Source organism: Calidris pugnax, unplaced genomic scaffold (assembly GCF_001431845.1).
Source record: "Calidris pugnax isolate Ruff unplaced genomic scaffold, ASM143184v1 scaffold206, whole genome shotgun sequence".
NCBI classification, from domain to species: Eukaryota; Metazoa; Chordata; class Aves; order Charadriiformes; family Scolopacidae; genus Calidris; species Calidris pugnax.
In genome coordinates, this window is record NW_015090957.1 from 1,494,908 (window position 1) to 1,515,215 (window position 20,308).

Genomic DNA, 20,308 nt, shown 5'->3' on the forward strand with positions numbered 1-20,308 from the left:
ACACCAGCAGGTCACCCTCCGGAGAAAGTGCTAGCACAGGGACTTTTTACGCCAATGACAGCAAATCCCGTCGCCCCAGGAAAATGTGGTCTGGCTTTTGCATGGCGCAGCACGAGCCGGCGCAGCCAGAATGGAAAATGAGAGCGGTGCTATTTTGTGCAACTCCCACCAAAGCGCCCGTCAGCATTTCCACCGTAAACCTCTTGGGTTTGTCAGGGGCCTCAGCCACAAAAAAAAAGCGCTCGGGGCTCATCCTCGATGGCTTCCCGGTGCGGAGGGAGGCAGGGAAGGAGCGGGTGACCCGGAGTCCCTCCGGCTCCGCAGCGATGCCGAAGGGGAGAGTCTTTCCTGCTGCTGCCTGTGGCCCCCAGAGCTCAGCCACAGCGATTCCCCACCCGCCGGGACCCCCCCGCGGCGCAGAAGGACCACAGGTGGAGCAAAGTCACTGCTGGGGTGGGATGGGGACCGCCTGGCTCTGCCACGAGCCCCTGGAGAGCTTGGGCAGGGTCTGGTGGGATGGGGGAGAGCCGGCTCACAGCCCCTGCGTCTGACCCCCACTTTCCGTGTCCCCCTCCCACGAGGCACAAGTGCTCGTCCCTCCATCTCACGGACATGGTGGCGGGGTGACCCCACACCTCTATGAGGAGCCACCTCCCACCGGGGTGTCCCACGGCCCCGGAGGACAGCGGGATGTCGTTGGGTCCCATCAGTGTGACCGATGCCCAGTGCCCTCCCCAGGGACGAGGCCATGGCACAGGAGCTGGTGAGTGGCAGAGCCACCGGTGCCGAGCGGCCAGCGGGGACTCACCCCTCATCCCTCGGCTGCAAAACCCTCACACCAACAGCTCAGGGGGTTGAAAGCCCGGGGGCTTCACCTTGGGGGAGGTGAAAACACCAGGTCCCCCAAATTGGGGGTACCCAGGGTCCTGCCACCCCAGTCCTGCTGCCCCGTTGCTCCTGCCCGGTGAGCGATGGCAGCTGCGTGAGCTGTGAGAGAAAAGAGCCCAGGGCTTCAGGGCCCCCTGTTCTCCCATTCAACGAGTTTTAATTTAGCTGCTAAGAGACGGAGAGAACAAATAAGAACAAACACTGCTGAGAGGCAGCCCCGCTCCGAGGTGCTGGCGGGGACGGCCCCCGCGGCCGGGAGAGCCGGGAGGCGCCCAGTAAAATGCTGGCACATCCCTGCAGGCACCTCGCTGGGGTCAGCCCGGGTCCACCCGAAACCCCCCGGTCCCGTGGGTGCTCAGCACCCGGGGGATGTGTCCCCCAGCATGGCACAGGCGGGTGCTCCCCAACCCAGGGATGGGGCTGCTGGAAACCATCACCAAAATGGGAGGACAACGGGACAGAGGGCAGAGGCGGCCAGAGATCCCTTCGGCCGTGGGCAGGTGTGCCCTGTGGAAAAAGGCATGAAAAAGTAGGACGTTGGGCAAAATCAGCTTCAAAGCAAAGGTCCCGCCAGCAGGCACGTCTTGGAAGCTACACTTGTGGGAAAGGGGAAGCCATGCTGCCACCCCCCTGCCCTCACCAAGAGAGATTCAACAAACAAAGTCACCCCAACGTCCCGCTCTTGCCCCGAACACGGAGGGAAAAGGGGCTGGCAGAGCCTGGGGAGGGCAGGTCCCTGCCTGCTGCCCAGGGATGGCCACCAGGGATGGCCACCAGCATCCCGGGCAGGAGGGTGGCAGCGGGTGCTGCCCTGCCCCGGCGGTGGGGCGGCGCGGGCGGCTGAACCAGCTCTCCCCACACCCCACCAGCTTGCCCAACCTGCCCGGCCCCACGCCGCCGGCACTGCCAGGGTGATGCAATTTGCTGCTTCTTCACCACCCCACTGACCTATTTCTTCTGTGCCCTACTTCGGGTTGGGGCAAGGAAGGGCAGGGGCATGGCGGGTGGCTCCGACAATTAAATATGATTACGAAAAGCCGACAAGGCAGTTTTCTGCAGAAAGCAGCGTGCAGGTGCAGGTCTGCGGCGATGGCATCAGCATTTCTCTGCTGGCTTCAGCTTCCCCGGCCCCCCCGGCCACGCTCACCCCCGCTCACCCCGCCGCTCCCTGTGCCGGGAAGGATGCGAAGCCAAGCGATGCCGGGGAGAGGCCAGGAGCAGGCTCTTCTCCCAGGGCGGATGGCAAAGGCTGTCAGCATTTTCATAACCCCAGGGGCAGGAGGAGGCTCACGCAGGTGGCTAACGCCTGCCCTTGCCCTTCCTGCCCTTCCCGGGGGACCCACCAGACAGAGATCCCTCCTTGTGTGCAGAGGGCTCTTGGTCTTCCCCATCAGCTGGGAGGACAAGCCTTCGACCGCCCTATTTCACACACTCATCCTTTGAGAGACATCCCCAAGGGTGACTCTCAGTGCAGAGAAAAGCCACCTGCCCCAACACACCACGAGCGCTGAGCAGCCCCTGCCCTCTACACCCCTCCACATCCCTCCACGTCCCTTCACATCCCTCCACGTCCCCTGCCATGGCCAGGACCACAGTGGTGGCACCTTTCTGAGCACACACCATCACTCGTGTCCCCTACGCTGGCTCTAAACTGCCTCCCAAACAGGGGTTGCCTCGTCCTGATGCCAGGGCATCACCCTGCACAGCTGAGCATGGCCCCATGGCAATGCTGGGGGGGACACTGCATTTGCTGTGACTACTGAGGAGCTACAGAGCCACTTTCTGAGCACCCAGCGTGCTCCAAAGGCTGTGCTGCCACCGGCTTTCTAGATTTCCAGCTGTCCAACCTGCTGGACTGGAGCTGGAAAATGCAGGAGATAAGGTCTTTGAGGAGATAAGGGGAATGCCTGGGCTTGGCTGAGCGCTGCAGGGGGGTGAGGAGGCTGGTGGGACAGGGGGATGGGGACGGGCACTGGTCCTGTGCTGCACGGTCCCAGCCACTGGAGCAGGCAGGGGTTGGCAGCTCTGCCCCATGTCCCAGAGGCCGGTCCCTCACCCACTGTGGAGAAGAAGGGTTTGGAGGTGAAGCCCAAGGGGTGCTGCCCCATCCCCTCCAGTGCCCAACCTCACGCCCTGAACCTTCCCCCGTTTGCAAAAATCCAGCTCCCAGAGCTGCCCTCGGGCCACGTAGGAGTGAGTGGCTCCAGCTCATCTCATGGACATTGGGAACACCCAATGCCTCACCCAGGCCCACGAGTCAAGACCCGCTTCCAGCAGCTGGGACACTTTCCCAACACCCAGCAACACTCCCAGCCCCACCATCACAGGGATGAAGCCCTTCGGTCCCTCAAGGAGCTCCAGGAAAGCTGGGGAGGGACTCTGGGTCAGGGAGGGGAGCCCTAGGAGGAGGGAGAAGGGTTTGACATGGAAAGAGGGGAGATGGAGCTGAGATGTGGGGAAGAACTTGTTTGGTGTGAGGGTGGTGAGAGCCTGGCCCAGGTTGCCCAGAGAAGCTGTGGCTGCCCCATCCCTGGAGGGGTTCAAGGGCAGGTTGGAGGGGGCTTGGAGCAACCTGGGCTGGTGGGAGGTGTCCCTGCCCAGGGCAGGGGGTTGGAACTGGATGATTTTCAAGGTTCCTTCCAACCCAAACCATTCTGTGACTCTATGAAAGGGGATGGGGGATCCCACCACTGCCCCCCAGCCCAGGCTGTGCCCCCCACGCGGCACAGGAGGGCTGTGGAGAGGGGGGCTGTGAAGCCCTGCACCACGCAGAGGTGCAATATTGCTGCAACACGGACCCCCTCACAGTGCAGGGCTCCCCGTCGAGGTGAGGAGCGGGACCCAACGGCCCTTCCCTTCCCCTCTGCTCCGGCTGGGACCAGCAGAAGTCACCCCCCCGCCGCCCGGCCCGGCCCGGCCGCATCCTGCGCTCAGCGCCAGCGCCATGGCCCCGGCCGGCCCGGCCCACAACCGCTCCCTCCTCCACATAAAGCCATTCACAAACCACAAAGCCTAACCCTGCTTCTTGGTGGAGAGAGAGAACATCGTCATCTTTTAATTATCGGGAGGCACTCGGCCACCGCGGGCAGGAGGCACACGGAGCCTGCTCACGCCAATCCTCCGGCCTCACAAAAAGCCCTTTCAACTCCTCTTTGCTGGAGCATTAAGGCTTACGGGCTCGGGAGAGGACAAAAGGACAGAGTCTGGCACACGGCAGGCAACAACCAGCTCTTGCTGCCAAAACCCCCATGGTCACCTGGGTCCCAGCTCGGGGATGGTGGATCCTTCCCGACTGGGGCTGCCCCGATTCCCGATAGGATCCAGCTGGGCTCCTACCTGAGCAGAGCGTGGCTCGTCCGCTTGGCGGGGACGTGGCCAGGCCAGTAGGCCAGCGCTGGCACCCGGTGCCCTCCTTCCCAGGTCGTTTGCTTCGCCGAGCTCCCTCCTGCAAGAGAAAAGGGCAGTCTCGGCATCCCGCTGCCCGGGAGCTTGGCACCGACGGGAGAAACTCCCAAGCCCCGAGTTCCCCTGGGAAAGGAGCTGCTCCGAGGCAGAGACAGAGTAAATGACCCCAAAGGAGAGCAATTCACTGGAGACGGAGCTGGGTGAGGGGAGGGAGAAGAGTTACAGGAGATTTTAAAAAGGGAGAGGGGGCTCAGTTTGGCCCTGCTGTGTGTTTCTCCTCTGCTCCAGTGAGTGATGAGGAACACAGCCAGATGCTGGAGCTGCCACCTGCCCACCCCATTCCACGTCGGGAGAGAATATGGAGCAGGTGGGAAATGCAGGAATTTCTGGCAGGGGCTGTGAACGGCCCCCTGCACCAACAGCCCCCCAGCCTGCTGGAAACCTGCTTCACAAAAACACCATCCTGCTGATAACCCCTCTGCCGGCTAATTAACCTCTTCAGGTGTTTCCCTGACATCACCCAAACCGGTCCCGCTCTGCCCCTGGGTTTAAAAAGCACAGCACGAGGAAGCTTCTGGTTCCTTCCTCCACCTGGGGAGGCTGACCACTGACACGGGGATGGTGAGCACTGAATTGGGGGTGCTGAGCACCAAAATGGGGGTGGTGAGCACTGAAACAGGGATAGTGAGCACTGAAACAGGGATGGTGAGCACTGAAATGGGAGTACTGGGCATCGAAATGGGTAGAAGGGTGTTAAAGAGCCTCTGGTTTGGCTGGAGCCCAAAGGGCCCCCGGCAGCCGGGGAGGGAAGGGGCTGGGAATGGGGCAAACAGAAAATCCCAACCCGATTCACCGAGCAAACTTCCCAGGCGCAGCCTTTGTCCGCCCGCCTTTCAGCGTGCACATGGCAACGCCGCTCGCCCAAAGCCATTTCCTCCGGGCAGAGCCAAGAGAGAGACGATGTCCCTGCTGCCACACAGCCACCCCGCGCTCCCCCACATCCCCGCACCGGTCCCATCCCAGCCCGGCCTCTCCGGGGGTCACAGCTACGGGCACCTGGGCCGATCCTGCTCCCATCCCAGCCCGGACTCTCCGGGGATCACAGCTACGGGCACCTGGGCCGATCCTGCGCTGCCAGGCGATGCCACCGCCCCCGCACCGGAGGAGGACACGTATGGCACGGAGACAGCACCGATGGTGGCACCAGGAATAGTCCTGGGAAAAGGGTTCTGGCCCCGCCGCCCGTCCTGCCCCAATCTCTCCCACTCCCCACCCAAACTTTCAGCATTTCCCCCCACAGAACTTCTCTCTGGGGCCTGAAGTGGTGGGACAGAGCTGGCACCGGGGTGTCTTGTGGCTCCCAGCAGTGTAACGGTGCTTCTAACACACATCACAGACGCCTAAGGCAAGGTGCCTTCAGACACCCTAGGAAATTACAGCAATTATAGCAATTAATATCAATCCCCATCTCACCCTCCCGGTAAGGCAGCTGCATTTCAAGGGCTTTTCCATGCATGACCAAGGGGTCTCCAGGGGACACAGGTGGGTATTTCCCTCTAGCCCCCAAGCACCTCAGGTGGGCAGGACACCAGAGCTGCCTGTGAGCGAGTTCACATTAACACTTGGGGGGTGAAATGGGGCTGAAACACCCCAAACTCAACCAGGGATTTTTCTGTGGGGACCGTGGAGGCTGTGGCTTTCCAGGAAAGCTGAACTGAGCATTCCCATGCTGGGATTAAACCCCTGGTCCCGCTCCCACCACACACAGCAGGTCCCCAGCACAGGGACACCGCGTCCGGAGCCTCCCAAACCTCCTCAAAACACGGCCAGCATCACACCCCTGAACCACAGGCTCCATCCCAGCATCTCCCTTGCTGGGCTCTTGGCCCCAAGGTGAAAGAAGGGTTTTTGGGTGCTGCAGAAAGGTCCCCAACTGGAGAAGGGGGGTCAGCCCACACGGATGTGCTGCTCTCTCTCAGCGAGGACCAACTCCAGCGACCACTCAAAATCAGTGGAAAACATCCCTGGAATTTGGGATTTTCCCTAAACAGAGACTCCGAGCTATGTGAAATGTATAGAGTCCCGAGCAGCCTGTCCTCCCTGCCCTCCCTTTCCTGGAGGGGCTTTTCCCCCCCGGTGTAGGGTGGCGGAGCATCCCACCCACCCAGGGTCTTTCCCTCCCTGGGGTGGGGTGACAGAGCATCCCTCCCACCCACCCAGCACCCAGGACCCGGGGCGCTGGCAGCGTGAGCCCCCCCAGCAGTAACGCTGGGCTGGCTGTCAAAACATCCCTGCAGCAACCAGCTGAGGGATTTCAGAAGCCATCCTTCCCGGGTGGCATTTACAGCCAGCTCCGGGGGCCCTGCCAGCCCGGGGGCTCCCCAGCCCCACGCGGCGGCCGGGGCTCGGGCTGTTTTTGGGCAGTGAGAGGCTGGAAAGGGGCCGTGTTTTCCTCAGCTCTGTTCCCAAACACTGGACTGCCTGTACCATCCGCTCCGGCTTGTGACCGTCGGTTGCTCAAGAGCAACCCAGGTCGTCAGCAGGGTTTGTTTACTAAAAAAAAAAATGAAATAAAATAAAATAAAAAAATTAAGGTTACGATTTCATCCGCAGGGGCCAGCCCGGGGAAGGGCTCTGGGAAGGGGGAAACCAAGCCAGCCCGGCGGCAGCGCTCGCCCAGGGAAGCGGCCAGGGGCTGCATGGCCCCGGGTAGGTGTCAGGAAGCAGAGGAGGAGGAGGAGGAGGGCTCCCGCGGCCCCTGGGCCACCGCTGCCTCCCCGCTGACCCCGGGCAGAGAGGGGAACCGAGCCGGGCGCGCGTTGACACTGCGTAATACAAGCAGAAGTGGGAAACGCCTGACTCATGCATGCTTCTGGCCACTCCGGCTGAAACAAACCCACCGAGCAGATGGCTTGGCCAGAAAAAGGAGGAAAAGCAGAAAAAAAAAAAAAAAAAAAAAAAAATAAAAAAACCAACAACCAAACAACAAAACGGTGGGGAGAAAGAAAAGCAAAGTCCCGTGGTGCTGGGCTGGGAGGGGTGGTGGGTGCTCTGCTCCGGGCGGGATGGGGCTGGGGGCTGCCAGACCCTGCCAGAGCCGATGGCCACGGGGCTTGGGTGGTGAGAGCATCCCATCCCCAAATCCAGTAGCCACTGACTCCAGCTCCAGGGTAACAGGGACCGGGGGGGGCAGCTCCCCCCAGCAGCAGTTTTAGGGGAAAACTTGGCTGCTTGAAAGAAAAAAAAAATATCCTGGGGTGTCTTCAAGGCAAGAGAGCCAGCAGGAAGGCTGGGGGGTGAAATGTTCCCCACATCCCCCTCCATGGGCGATGAAGGGCTTTGTGGAGCAGCCCCCCCACGAGGCACAGGGACCCCCCCACACTGCCGGGTTACCTCGCTGCCGCTGCCAGGCCCCCACGAAGGGCCCTGGGCGTCCCCCCAGCTCACACTTCTGCGCCCAGGGGCCGTTGTCACCTGCAAGAGAAATCAATGTCCCCATGAGCAACACCAGGATCGGGGGGCACCGCTGCGATGGGGGGGGCAGCAAGGACAAGTGACCCTCCCGTCCCTCCTTCCCATCCCTGTGATGCTTTCCCACATTAGCAAGAGGAGCGGGTTTATTTCCATTTCTAAAAGTTTATTTTCAAGGGCCAGGGCTGCCCGAGTCCCGGGCGAGGGGCTGGAGCGGAGCTGGGGTGCGGGGCGGGGGGGGGGCGGTTGCCACCAGCTTCGGGCGTTAATGAGCAGCGAAGCGGTTCCTGTCGTCAGGAGCAAGACATCCTCATTAGGGAGGCTGCTCAGCGAGAGCGGATTTGGGCTTCTTAATGAATGAGGATTTGCGGTTTAATTAGGCACAGCCCTGCCGGTTCAACTCCGTGGCCGGAGGGGGGGTGGCAGGGTGGGCACCCAGCTGAGTGGCCACGGTAGCCCAGGACCCCTGTCCCCACGATGTGACAGCCCCGGGCAGCTCAGCCGTGGCTGCTGATCGCTCCCCATCCACGGAGGAGCCAGGAGCACCGAGGGCAGGGGACAAAGAGGGGACCTGCCCCCCCGCCCCCCCACGCACTCCCGGTGCCGGTGTCGCTCCCAGCCGCCGCAGCCGGTTTTCCTGCCGTACCTGTGAACCACAGGAGCGTGTGGCCCTTCCCGTGGCTGTCGGCGACCTGCTTTATCCGTCCCACCAGGGCGTCCATCTCACTCAGGGAGGCTCCGTAGATGCCCCTGCCCGAGGTGGGGGGCGAGGGGGGGACCCCCAGGGGGACGTGCATATGGGCCAGCGCCAGGTAGAGGAAGAAGGGGCGGCCGCTGTCGCTGCGCAGGGAAGAGGGGGAGAGCGTTCAGCCAGGTCAGGGAAGGGGAAGGTGGTGGATGGAGGTCACCAGGGTGGTGGCACTGGGGACACAGAGTGCTGGCCCTTCCTCCTGCAGCCACCCCTGCCTCTGCTACAGCTCCAGGGGAGCAAAGCCACTTTGTGTGCATCCTACGGCTGCAAACCCCCCCGCTCCCCTGGCAGGGGGGATGCTTGGCCCAGCGTGAGCCACTGCTCCCCTGCTCCTGCTCAAACCTCTCCCCGCTGTGCACTGCTCCCATCTGGGGTGAGCTTGTCCCTTCCTCCATCTCCCGGTGTCCCGCAGCCAGCATCCAGCCAAACACCCTGCACCGGCGCACCCCTGGCACCCCCCCCTCCCCCCCCCCTCACAGGGCCCATTTTGGCCCTTTCTCCCCCTCCCCAGCAAGCGCTCAGCCCCCGCCGGTGGTTTGAGCCGAGGATGGGCAGAAGGATGCTCACGCCGACCCCGAGCAGCCCCGGGCAGGGACCGTGGCACGGTCACCCACCGCGCGCTGCCCCGCTGCCTGTTTGCCATTAAATCACCAGAGGACATGTCCTGTTTGCTTGTTTACGGCTATATTTATCTCCTCCAACGAGGCCCGCTCTTCCTCAGGGACCTCGGAGGGGAAGGGTGGGATGGCGAGCGGCGGGGAGGGGCCGGATCCCGGGGACGTGCCCCAGCCCGCGCACACCCCCGGCCGCCCCACGGCCACCCCCAGAAAGCTTTGGGGGCCCCTCCGACGTGCGTCTCGACACTTCCTTCCTTTACCCGTCACCCACCTGGGGATGGAAAATGAGTAAATCCCATCCCGCCCGGAGCTGCCGCATCCTTCCCCAGCGGCGCTGGATGCCCTTGAAGGGCTGTGTCCCCCCCCAGTCACCCTGCGCAGCCCCTGCAAGGTGCTGGGGGTCGGGGGGGGTGATCCATCCCTTGCTGCTATGGGGCACCTTTCCCCTTGGGATGCCAGAGACCCTGGAGTGGGGGAAGCCTCTTCCCCCCCTCGCATCCCACAGGGATCATCAGGCAGGGTCCAGCACCCAGACTCATGACCGTGGCGTTCCCCCTTACTTTTCCCATCAACAACTCGGAATTCTCCCGAAAACTGAGCAAACATTTAACCAATAACTTAAGACAAACGTCCCTGACTTTTGCTCCCGTGTTCACTGAGCTCTGAGTGGCCCCACCAGAGCCAAGTCTCGCTGCCGTGGATTGCTCAACCTTGACACGACTGGTTAAAAAAACACCGAGATGACAAATCCGGTGTTCTTTTGTTGCCCCATAATGGATGAGTCAAGCAGAGGAAAACTGGAATAAGCCATCAAAGCGAAGGAGAGAAAAGGCAGGCACCTGCTTAATCCTGTTCTCTGTGAACGCAGATAACCCCAAAATACTACTGGGAGTTTAAAGGTTTTTCCTATTAACCCGGAGCTCACCCGCTCCGTTTCACAGCCCAAGAGCATCCTGGCAGCTCTGCTACAGGCACGCATCTCGAGCGGGTGGCCGGGCCACGTTGTGGCCAATTCTTGGTCCCCAAAGGGGATAAAACGATAGTAATTTTGTGTGCAAAACAGTACCCAGGCTTGTAAGGAGATGTAAGCAGCCATTTCCCCACAGGCTGCTCCCTGCCCAGCCCCTCGTTTGCCCCCGTTACACAAACCCTTCCCCAGGTCCCTGCAGGACCCCCCTGCCCTGGCCCTTCCCGGGTCTGTGTTACCCCTGGATGCAGTGGGATGGGCTCTGGCACGGCTGCCCGGCACCGCATCCCCTCCTCACGCTGCAGGGAGGCATTTTGCAAAGTCACAGCTCATAATCCGCCGATAATAGGGATTAAAATTACACAACCCATCAGCAGGGCTTCGGGGTCGTCATCTTGGAGGAGCCGCTCTGTTCCTGGGGGCAGAGCATGACCCAGCTCCTCGTGTCCCCGCGTGGCTGGGGAAGGCAGACCCTGAAGTCCGGGGTCCAGCGCTTTATCCCCAAAATAAATGGGGATAAATCCCACTTAAACCCACGTATGGGGTGGGTTTTAACACCTCCAGGTCCCAGCGCCAGAGCTGCCATGGGCACCAGCTGCCACCAGCATCCTCCACCCACAGAGGTGCCCCCACCACCCAGCAGAGCCACCTGGAGCCATCGCAAAGACGGGGGGATGGAGGACAGAGGGATGGCAGAGCTTCCCTCCCTGCCTCCGGTCCCCATCAGCAGGGATCTCACCCCACTTTACCCCCAGGAAGGAGGCACAGCCCAACCCAAAGGCTTGGACCTTCCTTGGAAGTGGTGGCTTTAAACACACAGGGTTAGAGGAGATGCACCAAAGGCTTCCACCACGAGCCCTGCAGGACACAGGTGACAGCCCTGGTGGCTTCTCCTTCCCCCAGTGGGCTGGGAAGCTGAGCCATGGAGCCCCCAGATCTGCTCCCAAGAACCACTGGGAAACACCAGGTCCTGCTCTGGCACGTGGCAGAGCTCAAGGAAAAACCCGCCGTGGTGAGGAGCAGCCACCAAACCCCTCTGGCTCTGCAGCCCGGGGGGAAGCAGCCCCAGGGACCCCCCGCAGCAGGAGCAGCAGATGTTTGTGGTGACCCAGGAGCTCTCCTGGTGAAGGGGACAGGGGACAGCGGGTGGCATCTCACCTGGCCCGACGGATGAACCGCGCCGCCTCCTCCGCGTAGCGCGCTGCCAGGCTGCTCAGGTTGACGGGCTGCTGGATGATGGTGAGGTTCTCGAAGAGAGGAAGGGCCACCTCCGTGTAACAGTCCTTCCTCGCCACCCTGCCGGAAAGAAGCCATTCCAGGCTCGTCACCGGAGCGGGGACGGGGGTGGCAGCAGGCACGGAGCCTGGCAGCCCTCCTGGCCTTGCAGAAAGGTGCAGCTGAGGGGGGGAGCGGAAAGGGGATGATGCTCTGGGGACCGACCCCCCTCCCCAACCTGCTGCAGGGTCCACGGGGAGAAAAGCGGGTGCACAGAGCATCAATGGGCAGCTCTTGGGGCTGGAGGTCCCAGTGCCAGCACTCGAACCCCCCCGCACCCCCGTACCTGGCAGCCGCAGCGTGGCGTGGGCAGGGGGGGCAGGGGGGCAGGTTGTAGCCGGGGGTGTCCGTGCAGCCCATGTCGTGGCTGTAGGGGATCCCAAAGTAGTAGTCGAAGCCTGAGGGGCGAGCGAGGGTGTTGGCAGGGACAAGGCGGCCGTGGGACACTCGTCTTGTCCCCCCCCGCCTCATCCCTTACCGCGGAAGCTGGGGTGATGGTGGCCGTGGTGTCCCAGGTGCCACTTGCCTGTGAGGAAGCCACAGAAACCGTTTCAGAGGTTAACGCAGCCATCACCAGCCACCACCAGCCATCCCCACAGGGCACCCGCAGCACTGGGGGCTTTAATCTGGCTACAAGACACACTGTTTGTGCTGGCCGTGCTTCTAGAAGGCCTTTTTTTTTTTTTTTTTTTTTTTTTGTAAAAAAAAAAAAAAAAAAAAAAAAAAAAAAAAAAAAAAAAAAAAAAAAGTTCTAGGAAAAATATTAAACCCGTGCTGGCCGTGCTTCCAGAAGGCCTTTTTTTTTTTTTTTCTTGCAGAAACTCAGAAAAAACCGCACAAGGTATCTCGTGCCTGGGCAGTTCCTCACCAGCCACCACCACCATCCCCACGGGGCACCCGCAGCGCTGGGGGCTTTAATCTGGCTACAAGACAGACTGTGCTGGCCGTGCTTCCAGAAGGCCTTTTTTTTTTTTTTTCTTGCAGAAACTCAGAAAAAAACGCACAAGGTATCTCGTGCCTGGGCAGTTCCGCCATCTCCAGCCTTAAAAGGCTCTTTCATGTGTTTGTGTTCAGAAGAGACGATGCTCTAACCCCTCGCACACAACCAGCTTCGCTCTCTGACCCTCCCCACGCGTTTGCCCCCCCCAACGCACCCGTCCCAGAGGGGTCCTGCAAGGACCAAGGGGAACCAGAGACAGCGAGGGCTTTTCTGCCGGCACAGGGAGCCAAGCAAGGGGAGCTGCAGGTGGAATGGGGTCGCTACCACCTGGGGGGGACCCACAGCGACAGGAGGGTGCCCAAAGCCAGGTGGCCAGTGGCCCCCATTGCCCCCACCATCACACTGGGGTGCAGGGGGCAGAGCTGCTGAGCACAGTCATGTTCGCTGAGGAAAATCCAGCGTGTCCCGCTGCCCCCACCATCACACCGGGATGTGGGGTGCGGGGGGCAGAGCTGCTGAGCACAGTCGTGTTTGCTGAGGAAAACCCAGCACGTCCCGTGTGAGGTGAAGCAATGAGAGCTCCAAGGGAGAGCTGGGACGGGCCTGAACTCCAAGCAATACCCTGTGTCTGAAAAGGAAGGTTTTAAGCTTTGAATTGCAAAATCCGAGAGGGATACGCAAAATCTCCCCCACACAGTCCTTTAGAGTTCCCTTTAATTGCGTGTTTCCCCTACTGACCCACAGCACCTCCTCACAGGGGATGGACATGGGCATCCTGGTGTCCATCTCCCCACCATCTCCCCACCCCGGACACCCCCTCGGCCCGTCGGGCATTACCTATAGCCCCCGTGCTGTACCCAGCCTCCCGCAGCACCTCGGCCAGGGTGGTCTCGTTGAGGGGGAGGCCGCCCACCGACGTGACGGCGAAGTTGTGGGTCACCCCATTGCGCACCCCGAGGCGCCCGGTGAGCAGAGAGGCACGGGACGGGGAGCAAGTGGAGGCAGCTGAGTGGAAATCCACGAACCTGGGAGACAAAAGGACCCTTCACTCACAAGCCCCTGCGTGGTCTAACGCTGCCCTGTCCCCCCCTGCTCCCCTCCACGTGTCCCCTTCTGCCCCAGCAATGAGGGTCTGGAGCAGGGGATGAAGCTCACAGATGCCAGCAGGGATGGATGGACCTGCACCCCCAGGTGCTGAGCTCTGGGTGCTCCCCCCATGCACCCAAAACCAAACCAGTGAAACCCCCTCTGCCTGCTGGTCCCTGCGGCAGCGAAACCCCCTTTGCTGCGGGACAGAGTAACCAGGGATGCTGGGACAAGGTGGGGGAATGGGCACAGACATTACCTCGTCCCTTCGGCTGCCAGCTCATCCAAATGCGGGGTCTCCTTCGTCTCTGCCCAGTTGGCCCCAAGATCCCCCCAGCCCACGTCGTCCGCCAGGATGAGGATGAAGTTGGGCTGTCCGTACGTAGCTCGGGGAGCCCAGAGCCCCGCCAGCGCCACGGCGAGCACCAGCACCCCCCGCGGGGAGGGGGTCCCCATGGTGCCACACATGCCCCCCGACCCGTGCCGGGGCACCGGTGGCTTTGCTTTCCCTAAACTCCCTCCGCTGTGTCCCCAGGGGTGCAGCTGAGCCACGGGCCCTGGCAGCGACACCGACATCCCCTCCTCGTGCTGCCGGGGGCGGGGGGGCTGGGTTTGCTCCCTTGGCCACCGACCGAGCGGCAACGTCTGCTCCGTCTTTCACACCCAGGCACAGCCAATATTCCTGAAATCGGCGCCAGCAAAGGTGTTATTCTTAGAAGTCAAAAACACCCTTTGAAGTCACTGTCACCCTATTTTTAACTTTTCCTTCCTTCCTGGTAAATATCTAATTAGACACCAAACCGAAGTGGTATTTTTCCCTCCCGAAGCCAGCTCGATCCACGGCTCCTCTCCCTTGGCCGCAGCTGGGGGGATGTTTGCATCCCACAAACAGCTCTTTCCCCAGAGACGGGCTCCTTGGCTTGCCAAAGTGCTGGCCACCCTTGTTCCAGGCGGATGGAGAACTGCCCTGGCTCTGCTGGTGACTCCCCGTCTGTCCTTCGCCTCGCACGGCCACTGCAGCCCCCCTGCAAGAGAAACGAGACACAATCAGGACCCCCCTGCACCCCGGCCTGGGGTGGAACAGCGTATCCAGACACCAGTACTTTGCCTTTGAAGTTGTATTTTTTGCTGCCCATCTCATGGTGGCTCAACTGGAAAGGACTGGAAAGAGCAAGAGCTCCTCTCCCGCATCCGTGGCTGGGGCTGGGATGGTTTCCCCGGCGCTGCCACCCCCGGAGCAGCTCTCGCCCTCCCTCCCGGGTGCTGTGGGGTGCAGAGCATCATGGGGAAGGGGGGAATGGGCAGGGCTTTGCCGTCATTTGTAACAACTGACAAGTTTCTAAAGCTCCTTTTTTTAACCTTAGTCCTGCTCCCCCCCAGCTGGTGGTGGTGGTGGGTCGGAGGGGACGGCACAGCCCCCGTGGGCAGCAGCCCTGGAGCAGGGAGAGGTGAGAATGCAGAACCCCAGGCAAAGCCAGGAGGCAACAACACCCCACAAACACCTGGGCTTACAGGATTAAGCACGTCCAGTTCATTAGGGCAGGATTAGGCTCCCAGTGGTGGAGAGGTTCAGGGATAAACACCCCAAAGACCGACAGCAGAGCTGGAGCCATGAACCACACCATCTTCAGCAGAGAGTTAAGGCCAAAGGGAGATGAGGCTGCAGAGATTTCCCAAACCCCAGCAATCCGTGCGTGAGCAGCTCTGCATCAGCTGCGGGGATGGTGTGGGGACCTGTGCCTCGGTGGGGGTGGCCAGGGGACCAGCAGGACCCAGCTGGGACGTCCCCAGTTGGTACCAGCAACCCTGGGGGAGGAACGTGCCATGGAGAACACAGCTCCCATGGGATGGTCAACATGGCTGAGCAGGGAACTAATCACCATGACAAACCAGGAGGGCAAGGAGAGGGAATATTGGACTACTGGAAAACAAAAGAGGAAAAGGCGGCAAGAGGAGGCAGGAGAGGGAACACGATGAGCCCCATCCGTGGGCCAAGAGGTCTGTAGCTGGCAAAGCAAATGATTCCCAGGTTTTGCTGTTTTGATCTTTAAAAGCTTTGGGCTGTGGCTCAGATGAGCAGCCTCAGGACTGTTGGCGTAGCACTGCAGTGATCAGGGATGTGATTCCATTCATAATTCATAGCCCAGAGCATCAATTTATAAACTTCCATGTACTCGAAGCTCTCGGTACATTAATTAAGAGGGACAGGACGCGGTGGGTCTGTGGGTGAGGCTGCCTGGAAGGAACAGCCCGGCCTCGGTCCAACACCCCCACGCAGGGGCTGAGCCCGGGTCGATGGGGGAAAGCAGGGACTGGGGTCACCAGCTTCATTGGAACAGCAGGGACTAACCCGGGCATGGCCCAGGGCGACCCCAGCCCCATCTCAGCCCCCTGGCTCTCCGTGGGGCGAGGGAGCAGGAGATCGCCCAGACCTGGAATTGGGTTTGGGGGAAAAATACAAAATGACAAAGTTCAGTGTAACCATCCCAGCTGAGCAGTGCCTGAGGCGGGTGCTGCTCACCCTCTCCATGAAGCCACACCACACAATCCCACCCTCCAGACCCCATCCTGTCCCCGGGGCTGCACTGGGGACCCCATTGGCACCTGCAGCCACCCAGAAAAACCAAGCAGCACCCAAGGGAGCCGAACCCATCTTCACCCACCCAACCTCTGTCCTTCCCATTTGCTGGGGGGACAGACACCAGGGTGACACGGCGAACAAAAACAATCAAACCCACTTCCAAAGGACACACTCTTCTCTCTGAATTACAGGGGAAAGTCACCCAGGGCTGAAATTTATGCGTTAGCGTCAGGGGAAACTTTTTGATCTCTGATGCTCAGAGGCCATTTGAAGGAGAGGTGGAAGGTGGGATGTGCCAGCGTGGCTCTTGCCAGGTTCCTGCAGAACCATCGTCATCCACAGAAGGTCCAAACCCCAGCGGAGCACGAGGCCACCATCTTATAGGACCATCTTGTAACTATATTTGCCAAAAAATTAAGTGACTCAGAAGAGATTCCCCCAGAGCAACTCCTGCACCTTTGCTTCGTGCCAAGCAGGAAATGCTGCTCGGATGGTTCCAGCCCCAGGAGCTGCCGGGGCAGGATCTCACCCAGCAGCCTCAGGAGAACCAGCACCGCGCTCCTCACCGCGTGGCACTGGGCTGTGGGCACCGCCATCGCTGGGGCTGCACCCCCAGCCTTTACACCACAATTAAATAAATAAAATAAAAAGGCATTTTTGCAAGCCAGGCAAGGCGGTTCACAGAAAGATGAGGGATAAGTCGAAACCAGCTAAACCAGTTCAGAAAAGCCCCAAAGCCTCTCCAACCAGTGCTGCTCGGGACACCCTGAGGCTGGTCTCAGGGCAGGGGAGGGGAGATGCCTCCTGGGCTGGGGGATGCCACCACGGGCCGTACCACCTCCGAGCAGCCACAGCCCAGCGCTGGGAGTATCTGTCATGTATTTATTACACATTAACCAGAAGTTTACAAATCTTGGGGCCAGCACGATCATTTTCACATTTTTCACATTCTTTCACATTTTCACGCCTGCCTGGAGAGCAGAGCAGCAGCCCGAGCCCAGAAAAACCTGCCGCCCTTTGAAGCAGGCCCGGCCCTGCCGCGCTGTTCCCTGCCAGCCCCGGGGGCTCACACCCCACCCGGGGCATCCCACCTCTGATCTCCGGCCCAAGCCCGCGCCGCCGGCCCCGCTCTCCCCCCGAAAGCCTCGGCAGGAGTCCCCGTCCCAGCTGCCAGGAGCGGGGAGATAAGGACACAGCAGGGGATGGGGAATTCAAACCCGAGCGGGCACCCGCTGCTGTCCCCGGAGCACCCCAGGGGCTCCCAGCATCTCCCCTGCTGCCAGCCGGGGTCAGGGAAACTGAGGCAGGCGAGCAGAAGCTGAGTGATGTGGGATGGGGACAGGCCCCCATGGTGTGGCCCATAGCACTGTCCCCAACCCCACTGGGACCCACAGCCTGGAGGGGATGGCTGGTGGCACATCCCAGCGGGGACAGACAGGCTTTCAGGGGAGCAGAAAAAAATAATCCTTGTTTCCAAGCAAATCCTTTTGTTTCCAAACTAACCTCGCACAGATCTTGTTTTCGATTTGAGCCCGGCAGCAGGTGCCTGGGGAGGGGTTTTTCCGTGGGGCAGAGGGTGCAGGAGCTCTGTGCCTGCCCCGTGAGCACTCCTTGGGCCCGGGATGTTTACCAGCAAAGCTCCCTTCCCGGTACAACTGTCCTGACAATGCTCTGAACAGAGTCAAGACTTTATTCCAGGAAAAGGTTTTCTACTGGAATAGTTTATACTAGTTCCCCTCGCAGAATAAGCAGCACTGACAAAAACATACTTCTGCAGATTTACTAGGATTCCTGCCAGCTCCTGAGACAGGAGAATGTTTTTCACCCATCTAACTGCTAGGTCTTTCAGAAAAAACATTACCCATGCCGAGCAGGGCTGGGCGAACCCCGGCAGAATAAATGAACTGGAAGTCCCTGACCCATCCGGCGGCGGAGAGCGGGGCCCCGCGCTCCCTTTCTGTTCTCAGCCTGCCCCGTTTCCCAGCTCCCGGCTGATTTATGCCACTGACAGGGCTCTTGCTCCCCTTCCCTGCGGCGTACGGAGCCCTCGGACACGACCACGCTCCCGGGCTGGGAACGGGGCAAGAGTCCCGGGAAGATGGAGAAGCACGTGCAAAGAATCACGGCGAGGCACAGCCAAACCCTCTCCGAGGGAAAATCCCCCCAAAGTGGGCAACCAGCGTTTGGGGAAAGGCATTTCAGAGCAGAGCTGCAAATCCCCCGGGCTGGAGAGGCTGCAGCCCCGACCATCAACCCCGTCCCCCCCACGGGGCCCCTCCAGCCCCCATCGCTCCCCGAAGCCCTGTCCTGTCGGAAAGCCCAAAGGAAAGGAATGAGAAGGTGAAGCAGAGGCAGATGCAAAGTACTGACAAGAAATACCAAGGAGTAAATCGCCTTTGTTTTTTCATGCCAGAGATATTTGCATTCTTATTTCTCCCCTGGAGGCACAAACCTCTTTTGTTGTCCCATAACCACTTGCACTGTCGCTGCCAGGAGGAATTACAGCTCGGGGAGGGGGACCCATTCTGCAGGAAAAGCTTGTGTAACGGGATATGGGCTCTTTGAGGCCAGACAAGGTGGTGGCCCTTCATCCCTACCCGGGAGAGGCAAAACCCCTGGGAGGAAGGGGCTTCCCACGGGACGGGGTGACACGGGGCTCCCCAAGGACACACAGGGCACAGTCCCCACTGTGCCCCATGGCCCAGCACCTGGATTTTTAGCTGGTTTGGGACAGGACTGGGAGGGGTGAAGCTGCTGAAACCTCCCTGTGAGGCCAAGAGCACCAGGGGCCTGTGGAGGCAGCTGGACCAGCGCTGCGAGAGAAACCAGCAGCAGCTTTCTTGGAGTGAGAGGAACAGCTCATTTGCCTGGTTTGTCAGAAATCGGCAGGATTTTGCTCCCCTTACCTGCGCCACCCCCCTCGCAACTCCTATTGTGACCAGGGGAAGGGACTCCTGCCAAACCACACGTGGCAGCCCTTGCTGGCGGCCGAGGCACCCAGGGAACATTTTAACCCGGGTGGTTTTTCCAGGGGGATGACCCAGAATCCCCAGGCTGCACTTTAACCAGCAAACTGCGGTGGGGTCCCGGGGCGGGCGAGGGGGAGTCACTGCCCCCCCTGAGCCCCCTGCTATAACCTGTGGGCAAAACTCACTCGCCCACAACCCCCGAGCAGCGGTGCCAGGCTCCAAACCCCCCCGGCAGCATCCCTCTGTGCCCAGCACCGGGACGCCGCGGCAGAGTGAGCCGGGAAACGCAGCGCTTGTCAGCATTTTCCTGCTTTTTCACTGATTTCAGGGAAATTTAGGGGAAACCCTGAAGTGCTCATGGCTTTAGCTCCATGACCCCTTTCCAGGCGCTGCTGGGAAGGACCCCTGTCCCGTGCTCTCCGTGCCAAACCTCTGACCCCCCCGCCACTGCCTTCCCCCCCCATCCATGTAGGTGGTGAATTGGTCCTGCCTGGTTCGGGTTTGACTCACAAATCCCCAATTTTTAAGTTCCCTACATAAAGGAGACATTTTCCCCTAAAAATCCAACACGCACTGCCCACAATACGGGAGCACGGAGGGGACAAGGGCACGCTGGTGTCCTCAGAAACGGGGCACAGGCTTCAGCGTGTGCTCAGCCCCATCCCAGTTGCTCCTATCCCATCCCAGTTGCTCCTATCCTGTCCCAGTTCCCCCCTTCCCGTCCCCCAGCACCTCGCATGGCAAACGGGACCGTGGCCAGCCCGACCCCGGGATGCTCCCGGGACATCACCAACCTGTCCCATCCCAGTTGCTCCTGTCCCGTCCCAGTTGCTCCTATCCCGTCCCAATTGCTCCCGTCCCGTCCCCCAGCACCTCGCACGGCAAACGGGACCGTGGCCAGCCCGACCCCGGGATGCTCCCGGGACATCACCAACCCCGCATCCCGAACCTGGGATGCTCCGAACACCACATCCCGCTGCTGCGGGGCCTGGAGGAGGGATGCAGGTGGCCGGATCCTGGCCACGCTGCCCAAAAATAAGGGCCTAAAGCGTGCGGGGGTGTCCTCTGCTCACCCCCCCCAGGCTGGCACCATCTCATCCCTCTGCCACCAGGAGATCGAGGCCTTTCCTGCAAACAACGGGCTCCAAAACTTCAGCCCCAAACCGGAGCGGGCTCCGAGAGCCCCCGCCATGGGGGAGGGGGACAGAGGGGACGGACCAGCGCCCCCCAACTCCCCCCGGCGCGGCTCACCGGGGGCAGCACGGGGTGCGGCGGGGGCTCACCCCCCCGAGCCCTCCCCTCTTCCCTTTGCACCGGCGGAGTTTTGCCCTCCCGCCGCCCCCCCCAGCTCTACCCCG

The 20,308-nt window shown here is 61.0% G+C and overlaps 1 protein-coding gene across 1 annotated transcript in view; it reads right to left on the reverse strand.

Annotated features, from left to right (window-relative positions):
- ARSG (arylsulfatase G) overlaps positions 1-14,423 on the reverse strand; it is a 19,144-nt gene extending 4,721 nt beyond the window's left edge. The window contains exons 1-8 of the mRNA XM_014952190.1: positions 13,660-14,423; positions 13,152-13,339; positions 11,853-11,900; positions 11,661-11,772; positions 11,258-11,395; positions 8,411-8,604; positions 7,687-7,767; positions 4,225-4,333 (exon numbers count right to left, since the gene is read on the reverse strand). Of these exons, the coding sequence (XP_014807676.1) occupies positions 4,225-4,333; positions 7,687-7,767; positions 8,411-8,604; positions 11,258-11,395; positions 11,661-11,772; positions 11,853-11,900; positions 13,152-13,339; positions 13,660-13,976 (1,187 nt within the window). The 5' untranslated portion in view covers positions 13,977-14,423. The remainder of the gene's footprint in view (positions 1-4,224; positions 4,334-7,686; positions 7,768-8,410; positions 8,605-11,257; positions 11,396-11,660; positions 11,773-11,852; positions 11,901-13,151; positions 13,340-13,659) is intronic.
- Positions 14,424-20,308: the final 5,885 nt, after the last annotated feature.